This window comes from Salvelinus namaycush, chromosome 2, assembly GCF_016432855.1.
Source record: "Salvelinus namaycush isolate Seneca chromosome 2, SaNama_1.0, whole genome shotgun sequence".
NCBI classification, from domain to species: Eukaryota; Metazoa; Chordata; class Actinopteri; order Salmoniformes; family Salmonidae; genus Salvelinus; species Salvelinus namaycush.
Window position 1 is genome coordinate 36928468 of NC_052308.1, and position 12157 is coordinate 36940624.

Here is a 12157-nt window from a genome sequence, read left to right on the forward strand (position 1 = left end):
TTGACATTCGCAGAGACCGACTGGGTGTTGTCCAGAGTCACGCCAAGGTTCTTTGCACTCTAAACATAACTAGAGGAACTAAGAGCCAGCTGTTGAGTGGTTGTGGTTTTAGCGGAAGCATAGTCCCGATTACCTAGTAGGTTACACCCTTTTCACACCATCATGCTGTCCCAAATTGTACTGTGCTGGTTCTGTAATCAGGCCAGCGCAGTACAGCTTGGCGAAAAAGTTTTTTGGCAGCTAGTAGCCTATCTACCTCTGCTAGGCTACTACCACTACCTCTATGCTCTTCCATTTGTTAGATGTGTGTTTATGCCGTCATTACATGTTCATTTGTTTGTCTAAGGCCAATAAAACAATAATTTTAAAGATGAAAGGCAGTGTGGACATATATTAGCTTATTAAGCCATTATTTATAGCCCTGCCGCTGTCAGGAGTGTGACTGGCACGCTGGGTTAACAGTGGAGCAAGCCCAGTCACATCTTTCACATGCTTCTATACATATCACTCATTTACAGAGCCCACACTTCACTCAAGCGGTCATAGCTAGTTAACTCTCTTCACATAAATCTTTAACTGTTTTAGAGCATGCAACTTTGTATCATAAGCGTGTGTATTTTACATGTTTAAAAACAGCAGCCAAGGTAGCTGGAAAATCATGTCAATTTGTATTTTCTGTGAACAAACTCTTTAACGAGAGACCAGGAAAGGAAGATGTTCAAAATCATTTGCACCCAGTTTCACATTCCAAACTCTGCAGCGCAACATTAGCTGGGTTCCAATACTTAAGTGTGACCCTGTTGAGACGGAGAACAGCGCCTTACAATGTGTCAATTAGAGTTCACAAGTCACCCAGTACCACTCCTGTCAGGTCCTGTCATGCTGGCAAGGGAAAATGCTAAAGTGCCAATCAGTGAATAGGGTGTTAGGGCCAGGGCAGGGGCAGAATCTCCCAACATTGTCTGGGTGGGGGGCTTGTCTATATAAAGGTCCTGACGTGCTGAAAACCTTCTTCACCTCGTCATTGTCAATCTTCTCACTTTCAGCCAGGTGTTTAACAACTAGTCAATGTCTAAGTAGCATATGTCACTTCTGCCATAATCTCTGTCCCTTCACAGCATGGAAGGAGTCTCTAGTAACTTGTTAATTTGAGGTCGAAAAGTCAGATAGGTAGCCTGGCGGTTAGAGGTATTGGGCCAGTAAGCAAACGGTTGGTGGGTCGAATGCCTGAGCCGACAAGGCACTTAACCCTAACTTCTCCATGGTCACCGTTGATAATGGCTGATCACCTGGCTGTGAACTCATTCTCTGAGGGTGTCTCAGAGGGAGTGGAATATGCAAAAAAACACATTTCCATTTCACACCTGTACAGGTTACTCACATGTACATACAGTGAAACAGGACTGTATAAGCTCCCCCTAATTTAGACAATTACAGCTGTCTACATCTAAACTTTAAAGCAACATGTATGAAGATTACATTTCAAGTTTGTATGCCACTCACTCACCCACCCCCCTCAGATGAACAATTGTTCCTGGGCAGGCAGGCAGCTGTCTTTCTCCTCAGAGTTATTCCCAGTTTAAGACACAAATAGCCGCTGCTGCTCTGCATGCCAGTGGCTCTAGAATGGGATGGCGTCACAGTGAGGCTGGGGCAGCTAGTGAATACCAAATGTGCATTGTTACCCTAACACACTGGACATGAACACACACACACACAAAATCTTTCTCCCTCTTTCTTACACAATCGCTCTTTCTCGCACGATTCCACATAGGCCACACAGGATATACGCCAGCAATTAAAGACAGTGGTTATGTTTAATATTGTGACAAAACTCTACAGGGAAAGCTAGTACATCTTTTGTTAGCATTTGTAAGACATCAATATCTTCATATCGAGCACAGGGCGACATGTTCCTCGTCTAAACGGAATCCGCAAAATGCACATATCTAAAGTTTAGCTCATATCTGTGCATCACTGGTATTTTGGTCCAGCAAAGTTTCTGAAATCTGAAACAGTAGAAGGCTGGACTTACGTAGCAGATGGTAAATTGATAAACAAGTCTGAAATTAAAATCGATTTACAACCCTGTTCACTCCCACCCTGATGCTGAGTAAAACAAAAAATGTCTGCTTCTGTGTATAGAGGATGTGAGCAAAAGCTTTCTTATTGCACATGTAAGCCAATCTGTTCCAAAAGCATTTGCTACATGACCTTTCAGTGCTACACTGAATTTGGTTGAATAGAAATAAATAAATAAAAATGACAGATTTTTTTTTTTAATATCAAGAATAAGTAAATCAAAAGTAAGTAGATATATTAAAGTATAAAGAGTAGGCTTATGTGACTGAAAATACCATATTTGTTCTTTCTGCACGAGGTGTTTAGCAGTAGGAAAATGTCGCTCATAATAGCTCAGGAGGATTTGAAAGAAAATGGAAATTGAAGGCTAACTAAAACATGTAGCTTTCTTTATCGCTCATGCTCCAGTGTCAAATCGCATGTAGCTCACTGAAATGAAGTTGAAGATCATAGGATATGTATTTTCCATTCTCATTTAAGTACATCCATGCCTTAAGAATCAGTTAATCAAAGAACATGATTTTCTTCACCGATCAATCACAAACAACAATTTGGAGGGTATACACAAGGTAAGGGGAGATTGGGGTAAAAAAAGAAATATTCAAGTAGTGGGTTGTAAGCTTAATGATTTCTCAAGCCGCATGTAAGTTTGCTTTTGCGTGTGGAAGTGCATTACACAAGATGGGACCATGGCAAAATGCTCACTTGATAAAGGACGTTTTTAAAAGAATAATATTCATTTGACATTCAAGAGGACACACAACAATCACTTTTCTCTTTAACAAAAATAGACGTGGCTTTTCCAGCCTTGACGTTCCCTTTCAGTATCTATAAAAAGTCAGGCTCAGTCTGAAATGGCATCCTAATCTTTATAAAAAGTGCACTACTTTTGACAAAAGTAGTGCACTATATATGGAGTAGGGTGCAATTTCGGACTAAACCTAAGTCTGCCTATTTACAGTGTCAAATAGCATCGTGATGATTTATAAAGGCCCGAGAGCCAGCTGGTGCTGGGGATTGTGGGTAGCGCAGTTTTAGTGTGTCAGCTGTAGTCATCTAGCTCAGGGATGGACCAATACTAGAGGGCCGCTGTGGGTGTGTAGACTTTATTCCATATCATCTCTAACACACACACACCTAATTACACTTGATGTAAATCAAAGACTAGGATTAGTTGATTATTTGAATGAGGTGTGTTCGTGCTGGGCTGTAACAAAAGACTGCACACACTGCATCCCTAGGAGATGCCCACCACTGATCTAGCTGATATGCACAGGGTGAGAGCAAATCCAGGAGAACATTTAGTTGTGTTTCTAAACTCTGAAGCCTCATCTGTAAGTGCTGTTTCCAGGATTTAATTTTGCAGATATTCCAAGCGTTTTTGTCAGTGTTTGTGACAAATGTTATGTTTTGGTCCTTGCTGACTTTAAATGTTGGATACTTATTTTTATTTGTTAATGTATATCAACATTATTATTATTTTTTATTATTTATTCTAGTAAAAACCCATACACATGACATTCAGCATCGACAGTAGGTCACAAACGCTTTCGCTGCTTTTCCTATTGGGCTCTCTAGGTGATGCAGTATTCTGACCCCGCTCCTCTTCCCTAACCCTGGTAAGAACTGAGTGATGTGCTGTGCTGGGGATGTCACTCTTCTGATTGATGTAGCGCTGCTGTCACTCAAACAGATGACTGATCCCACACCTGTACAGAAAGATCAGAAACAAATAGGGTCAGGTGATAAGGTTAGAGTAAAGGTTAGTGTTAGGACATAGGCAAACCCACTATCCAGTATACACTTCCACACTATTCCCCCAGGGGGCAGCAGCAATCTCATCCAGGCGCTGAGCCTGGTTGATAAGCACATCAGGTGCTGCCAATTGAGGTGATTAGTCAGAGTGCCAGCTTGGAGAGCTGTGAGGCTGCTGGTTGGTTTGGTGGCAGAGGCCTTTCGTTTGGTTTTGAATCTTGTTTGGGCATGCTTGTTTGCACTTTCCTTTTTCGCCTCCATCGAAAACAATTAATAATCCGCTTGGACTGGCCGACCAAGAGGTCGAGAGAGACAGAGCTGTACATTCAACATCTAGGCGCATACACTGATTTCTCACATAAATGCACACATTCATTCAGGTTACAGACCGGTTAACTAGGCCTAAGACCCCTAACGAGTGTAACAATATCCATAGGCTAGTAATTGGTTCCGTAACAATATCACTGGAATAGGAACGTCTTATTGAAAAATACATTTAAGTGAGTCAGCATATCCATAGAAACTATTTTTTAAAAGACAGAGCATGGGACCATAGGCCTTTGATCAAAAGTAATGCACCTCTATACCACTCAAGTTATGTCCTGTAATGTGGGCAAGGGAAGTACATAGGACTCTGGGAAGTATTCTGTACATAGTCTACTGTCTCACCTTGTTGACAGTGGTGAGGGGCGTGCGACCGGAGCTAGTGTGGAGTCTCTGACGAACTCCAGGCTGCTGCTCCTCGAACCCCCGGCCGGGTGACCTCTCCCTCCTCACGTCCCGGTCCATCAGCTTCCCTGGGGAGCGGTCGAGGCGTAGGTCCCCCCCCATGGCCCTTCCTGGAGACCTGGCCAGACGGGGGTCCATCATCATCCTACCACTGGGAGACTTCTCCCTCTCCACTGAGTGCGGCGGGCGGCCGGGCGACTTATCGCGGCGGAACTCGGTGCGGGCCTCGCGGTAGCGGCGCGGCGTGCCTGGGTCACTGTGCAACGCGGGGCTGGCCGCCAGGCGCTTGGTGATGTGCTCGTTGTAGGAAGGCGGCCCACGCTTGTTGGGGCTGCGGATGGAAAGGGGGTGGAGAGACCCATTTTGGAGATGGAGAGGAACCACATGACAAAGATCACAGGGTCAACATTTTGTTAGACCATCAGAGATGGTGTCAAGAAAGCATTGCATAGTGTACTGCTGGGGTCATGGGAGGGGAACTATCTGTATGAACAAGAACCATGGAAGAGCAACTTATGCATCCAGCTTGCAGAAGTGATTGGTACAAAGTGGTCAATTAAATATACACTGATTATACCAAACATTAGGAACATCGTCCTAATATTGAGTTGCAGCCCTTTGCTCTCAGAACAGTCTTAATTTATCGGGGAATGGACTACACGGTGTCGAAAGCGGTTCACAGGGATGCCTTTCCATGTTGACTCCAATGCATCCCACAGTTGTGTGAAGTTGGCTGGATGTCCGTTGGGTGGTGGACCATTCTTGATACGCACAGGAAACTGTTGAGCGTGAAAAAACCCAGCAGCATTGCAGTTCTTGACACAAACCAGTGCACCTGGCACCTACTACCATACCGGTTCAAAAGGCACTTAAATATTTTGTCTTGCCCATTCACCCTCTGAATGGCACACACACACCCAATCCATGTCTCAATTGTCTCAAGGCTTAAAAAGCTTTAACTTATCTACTCCCCTTCATCTACACTGATTGAAGTGGATTTAACAAGTGACATCAATAAGGGATCGTAGCTTTCACCTGGATTCACCCAGTCAGTCTGTCATGGAAAAAGCAGCTGTTCTTAACGTCAGTGTAAATGCATATTAAGCTTATGTCAATCAAAACTACGGCTAGTGTAATACCCTCAATAGCTCTGTAAAATTAAATAATGACTGCAGCGAGCAACGGCTTTGGATGTGGAGAAAGCAATTCTCATTGAAATCCCTGGAGATAATGCAGACAGGTAATTTGTTAGCCACACTCTGTCACAGTAGGAGACTAGAATGAGCAAGTGCAACGGAGAAAAATGAGACATGGCTGACTGCACATTTGGTTCCACCAATGGATAGCGAGCTAAAGAGATTGCGTCATATCGTCACCATGTTAGCTCCAGAAGTCACATCTCCAATTCTATAGTCCACAGAGGATTATGGATTCAGTGATATGAAAATTGTAGCTGGTCTTTTTCCATCCGTGACCTGCACAGAGGTGGCACACCTACACTTTATTTAGCATTCTAATCAACACTCATTTTTCAGCCCTAAATTGCACAGAGAGAGTACAACACTTTTCCATGTATGGATAACGGCTGAATGAGGGTTGACAAATTACATTTGGGATGGCTTTTTTGAATTCGGTCTTTGTACTGTATTTTTGATGAAGATGAGGAAAAATAGCAATGAACCCTCTCTACTGTTCTTTAAACATCATAAAGCACTATATGGTACGGTGGTCAAATCAGCTAACTCTAAACACACAGTCACTGCAATATTATGTACATTAATGCAGGTGCTTGATATAGGAAGTCTCAGAAAATACAAGAAGTGTCCATACTTTATTTTAAATATTTTATTATAACATCACACAGGGGCCATTTTGAATAAAAATTGCCTTACTTAGGCTTTGTTACAAATAAAAAATGAAATCTTCCTCCTGCAAAGAACAGAGGCTAGTATTAATCCAGGTCTCAGATGGTGTAGCAGATGGAACACCATCACCAGATAGTTCACCAGTTATGTACGCTAACCTATGCCACCTGTTTGCCAAACTATATCAACTGTATGACAACCTGTCAACTGTATGCCAACCTATGCCACCTGTATGTCAACTGTACGCCAACCTATGTCAACTGTACGCCAACCTATGCCACCTGTACGCCAACCTATGTCAACTGTACGCCAACCTATGCCACCTGTATGCCAACCTATGCCACCTGTACGCCAACCTATACGCCAACCTATGCCACCTGTACGCCAACCTATGCCACCTGTACGCCAACCTATGCCACCTGCATGCCAACCTACTGTATGTCATTTGTATGCCAACCCATGCAGCAAGTGTGCCACCTGTGAGAAGCTCCACACCATCATCGTGCACTTCAGTGATTCCTGGTGGAATTTAAACAATGGGTGAAATTAGAGAGAAGGGAAGTCACACTGTAACCATGACCCGGCCCAATCCTGCCTCCACTAACCAGCTCAGCCAACAGAAGGTGCAGTGACAGAATGAAGAATCCCCATTGTTGCTCCAAATCCCGGAAGAAAGAGCCATATTAACGTACCTGCGTCCAGTTCCATTCCTCTGCAGCTCCCCCTCCTGTCCCAGGTTGCCCTTACAGCAGATGACCCGGAGCTTGTTCTGGTAGGACGATGCCAGGTAAATGGCTCCGGAGGAGATGGCTGGGCCCAGGTAGCGCGGGTTGGGGATGTCCAGGTGAGCGTACGAGTGGGCCCTGACCAAGACACAATACCCCCCATTGATTTCTTACAATGTTATGTTAACTAGCTCAGGGTTGCAGTTAAGTAAAGGATCAGTGAGGTGATCTTACCCTAGAGCAGAGTGGCCCTGGACCTCGATCACATCCAACGAGTTGAAGTAGGTCACAAACAGGTAGGGTTCTCTGTAGGCTGATATGGAGAGGAGCACTGTGTTACAAGCCCCTATATATGTCTTATTATAACACTTTTCTAGATGGCAATTCTACAATGCTTTTGTTTGGATCCCTGCGAGATGATAGTTTCAGATGTAAAATGATTTTGACTTACCAAACGAGAGAGGCAGACGGCTCCATTTGATGTCCTCACTTCGACTCCTGCGGCCGTATGCGTCCACAAACACCCCGAACTCTGGATAAGGAATCATCACAATAGAAATAAGTGATACTGCTGGTGTGCATTGCAAACTATGTGGAAATGAATATAACGGACATTTTTAGCAGTCATCAGAGCATGGCTACACTACTCAGTCATTACATAATCATAAAGACAGCACAGGCACTCTCCCTCTCTCACACACGCCATCTCTCATGCACACGCACCAGGGTTTCCTTTAAACGGTAAAAAACGGCTTCTGGCCGATAAAAAAAAAGGAAGAAAAGCCGATAAAAAAAGAAATAAATGCTTTTTAGCCTATTCATTGATGGATATACCAGTCGATGGAAATACATTTGACCGGACATGTGTATCGGCCTATAAGTTCATTTGCATAATTTAGTGGAATTAAATGAGTGCGTAGTCATTATTTATATTATTACACGTACGCAGCCTACAGATACAGAGCCTAGCTTGAGCGGATAATCTGTCAGCGGATGAGCTGCTGCTACAGCTCCTCAAACAGCTAGTTAAATTTGTTTCGGGAGTGAAACGCGCTTTTATAATGTAAGACCAATCATTGCGCAACAATTCTAAAGGCAATCGCGTGTTAAAAACAGTTTTGATGGCCATGATTAAAAACAGTTTTGATGGCCATGATTAAAAACAGTTTTGATGGCCATGATTAAAAACAGTTTTGATGGCCATGATTAAAAACAGTTATGATGGCCATGATTAAAAACAGTTATGATGGCCATGATTAAAAACAGTTATGATGGCCATGATTAAAAACAGTTATGATGGCCATGATTAAAAACAGTTATGATGGCCATGATTAAAAACAGTTATGATGGCCATGATTAAAAACAGTTATGATGGCCATGATTAAAAACAGCTATGATGGCCATGATTAAAAACAGCTATGATGGCCATGATTAAAAACAGCTATGATGGCCATGATTAAAAACAGTTATGATGGCCATGATTAAAAACAGTTTTGATGGCCATGATTAAAAACAGTTTTGATGGCCATGATTAAAAACAGTTTTGATGGCCATGATTAAAAACAGTTATGATGGCCATGATTAAAAACAGTTATGATGGCCATGATTAAAAACAGTTATGATGGCCATGATTAAAAACAGTTATGATGGCCATGATTAAAAACAGTTATGATGGCCATGATTAAAAACAGTTTTGATGGCCATGATTAAAAACAGTTTTGATGGCCATGATTAAAAACAGTTATGATGGCCATGATTAAAAACAGTTATGATGGCCATGATTAAAAACAGTTATGATGGCCATGATTAAAAACAGTTATGATGGCCATGATTAAAAACAGCTACTCTTTTATTTCTCAACTGGTAATTGAAGCGCGCTTCCTTTCGCCATTCAAGTGCATTGGAAACAGTAAGCAGGCTTCCACGCATCACTTTGCAATGAGCTGGAGGCAGTATGCACTTGAAAACATACTTCATTGGTTGAAAATTAAAAATTTTACTTCATATTATGAGGCATGTTTTACCTTGCTTCAAAGTAGCCTAGCCAAAATCCGACCATAAAACTTGGAGGCAATTATTTTATTGAGACTTCCATATTCCATTGAAACCAGTAACATATTTCTCTCATGTTGTATTGCTTTTCAAATCAACTTACTTTCATTGTCCAGTAGCCAAAGGCACAATCCTAGTCATATTAGCAACCAATACTAGTGTTTGCATCTTTAGATCTCCTCCCTTTCTAAATTGCTAACGGATATTTTCATTTCTATCACATTAAACCACTCACATCATGTGCAGTGCATTTTTGTCAGTGTTTTCCCGCTAATTGCATTATAGAACAAACAGTCGCACATAGTCTACTGCCTTGTGTGCATTGCTACGCTTATAATGTGAAAAAATAATAGTTCATCAACATTTCAAGCTAAACATTCTGATCGGTTGGATCAGCCTACTTGGTTTTTAATATTTGTTTTATATAGCCCAGGCCAACTGCTGTTCGTTACTCGTCTTGTTGTCTGAGGAAAAGTAAACGTGGACAGTTATTCTAACATCTTCAAAGTGCGCATCAGAATTAGGTAGGAAGGACACACGTCGTTGCATCCTCGAGTTGCATGTTCTGTTAAGATGAACTACCATAATCTAAATGTGATTTCTGTCATTCTGAGCACCTAATCAGGTTATGCAGCCAATGCATATGGGCCCGGTGAATTTCTCAAATATCCGGCACCACATTCTCCTAACGGAAAGACAAAGACGCACGCACGCACACGGCCTATAGAAGTGTGTATGAAACATGTCTGACCGTGGAAGCAGAGCAGGTACTCGTCTTTCTGCGGTGCCTGGGTGACCTGGATGATGGAGATGGGGAAACTGTGGGAGGAGGCCGCAAAGATGGCCGAGGCCAACGTCACATCGTTCTTATCCAGGAACTCTGCAAGAGAGAGGTCCCCACACCAATCAATCAACCAATTATACAAAAAAGAACCAGGTAATCTCTCCCTGTTTCAGTCTGTTTGGTGCCTAATGAAAAACACCCTAGTTATCCCGAGATAACAGTGTACCTTGAACATGTTGTATCCTGTGTGATGAGTTGCTGACCTACCTTCCAGCACGTACTGCTTCATCTCCATCTCATAGAACTTGTTGGTGCCGATGATGATGCTGTAGCCTGTGAAATGGATACAGCTGCAGGGCTCTGACGTCTCAATCTCTTTCCTGATGCAGAACTTATTGAGGCTGTCGTTGTAGCGCAGGATGGTGATCTTGTTGGGCATGGCGGCACAGATACACGTGCCATTCTCAATCTGCACAAGGGCCAATAACAACACAGTCGGGACAACGATCACTCCAGAAATACGGCATAATCAGTTGTGTCCACAGTTTCAAGGAAGGCACAGACAACATGAAACGCTTGAATAATTTGCTATGATTGAAACAAAGTTTTACCCCAGAAAACATTGTTTCGTCCTATTTCGATAAGGTGAAAAATCCATGAAGATAAGTTAAGAATCGCAAATCGGTGGCTCACCTTGCCAGAGGAGAAGAGGTGGCATCCCTTGACGGTCTCAAAGATGTATGGGCTGAGATCTGGCTGGGCCGGGAGATGGGACTGAGACAGAGACTGCTTCACCTTCTTGATCTCCACCAGACACAGGGCCCGCTCCTCTCCTGGACGTGACATGGTACAGATATCAGCAACAAACACATACAGTACCAACTGCATCCTCCATCCAATATAACACATTTGTGATCAGTTTCATCAGTTATTGCACTACACTAACACGATTCAGAATCGCAGTACTGCTAAACTGCAAGTACTGTAGCGGAGATGATTCAGTGAACTACACTCACATGCTGAGTAACTTGCCTGTTTATTTAAGCTTTATTTAAGCAGGCGAGCCAGCTAAGGACACATTCTGAGACTTGAAGACAGATTTTAACTCCCAGAGCCCATGCTTTCTATCAGGCTTTAGCTTGGGGCGCTAACACAAATCTGCAAGCCAGGTTTGATACTCGCATATACCTGATATTGGAAATGGGGTCTATTTTTTCAAGACCATGTTTCCAGTAGCTCACAAAGCTAAAGCCTATAATAGTAGGCAGAGTTTGTCCACAATACTGACCAGTAATTATGAGCAGCTTGTCGTGCTCCTTGATAATCTGGATCTGGAAGACGGAGGCCAGGCCGGGGATGTGAGTCAGGCTGTTCTTAATGACGTTCAGGGCATACAGACCCTCCTCAGAGCCAACCAACACTATCTATGGCGGGGGAGAGAGAAAGCCAATGTGAAACTTCAGGTAAGATTTAAATCAATTCCCAATCGCTTACCCAGTTCCCTGGGTAAGTTTCCTGGTTCTGTATGCATAGTGAAGCACAATCCTGCATAAAACTCGCACACGTACCTGGTCGGTGAGGGGCAGGGTACAGTTAATGTCCAGTCGGTCGTCTCCTTCCAGCTTCAGCAGAGAGTTACCCAACAGTTTCTGTCATCGGAGAAGGAGAGGAACACAGGCCAGGTCAGGAATCGTGACGTGTTAACCTAACCTAGCATTTTACCAAGACAAAGCCCCCAGTATCTACTAATGTCAATGCAGGAAGTTGTGAGGGTCATATAGCCTACAGTATACAGTGGATGTGACAGAGGCAAGTGGTTTGCAGGGGTGAAGCAGGTGACAACATGGGGATGGATATGGGCAATTGGGGGTGGGTTTGCAATAACTATAACGATTTTACTTATGTAGCACGTTCCAATTTCCATACAACATTTCACGCAAGAAAAGAAAAACAGGAAGATATCAAAATGTACAAAATCACAATGGTACACCAGACAAACCAATCAATCTATCAATTGTATCGCAGGGCTGCATGGGCGGATGTGGCGTATATGACTCTGGACGTGCATGCATGACGCCGGCGGACAAAGCTGCACAGCAGTGTCGTCTCACATACATGCACTGCATGGGTGCTGCATTGTGTGGGTATGTGGCTGCTCTTCAGGG

The 12157-nt window shown here is 43.3% G+C and overlaps 1 protein-coding gene across 1 annotated transcript in view; it reads right to left on the minus strand.

Moving 5' to 3' along the window:
• Positions 1-1798: 1798 nt before the first annotated feature.
• Positions 1799-12157, minus strand: part of cita (citron rho-interacting serine/threonine kinase a) — a 51615-nt gene continuing 41256 nt past the window's right edge. The window contains exons 37-46 of the mRNA XM_039012689.1: positions 11561-11641; positions 11281-11416; positions 10686-10825; positions 10260-10461; positions 9960-10088; positions 7608-7688; positions 7391-7469; positions 7124-7294; positions 4507-4897; positions 1799-3791 (exon numbers count right to left, since the gene is read on the minus strand). Coding sequence (XP_038868617.1) covers positions 3768-3791; positions 4507-4897; positions 7124-7294; positions 7391-7469; positions 7608-7688; positions 9960-10088; positions 10260-10461; positions 10686-10825; positions 11281-11416; positions 11561-11641 — 1434 coding nt within the window. The 3' untranslated portion in view covers positions 1799-3767. The remainder of the gene's footprint in view (positions 3792-4506; positions 4898-7123; positions 7295-7390; positions 7470-7607; positions 7689-9959; positions 10089-10259; positions 10462-10685; positions 10826-11280; positions 11417-11560; positions 11642-12157) is intronic.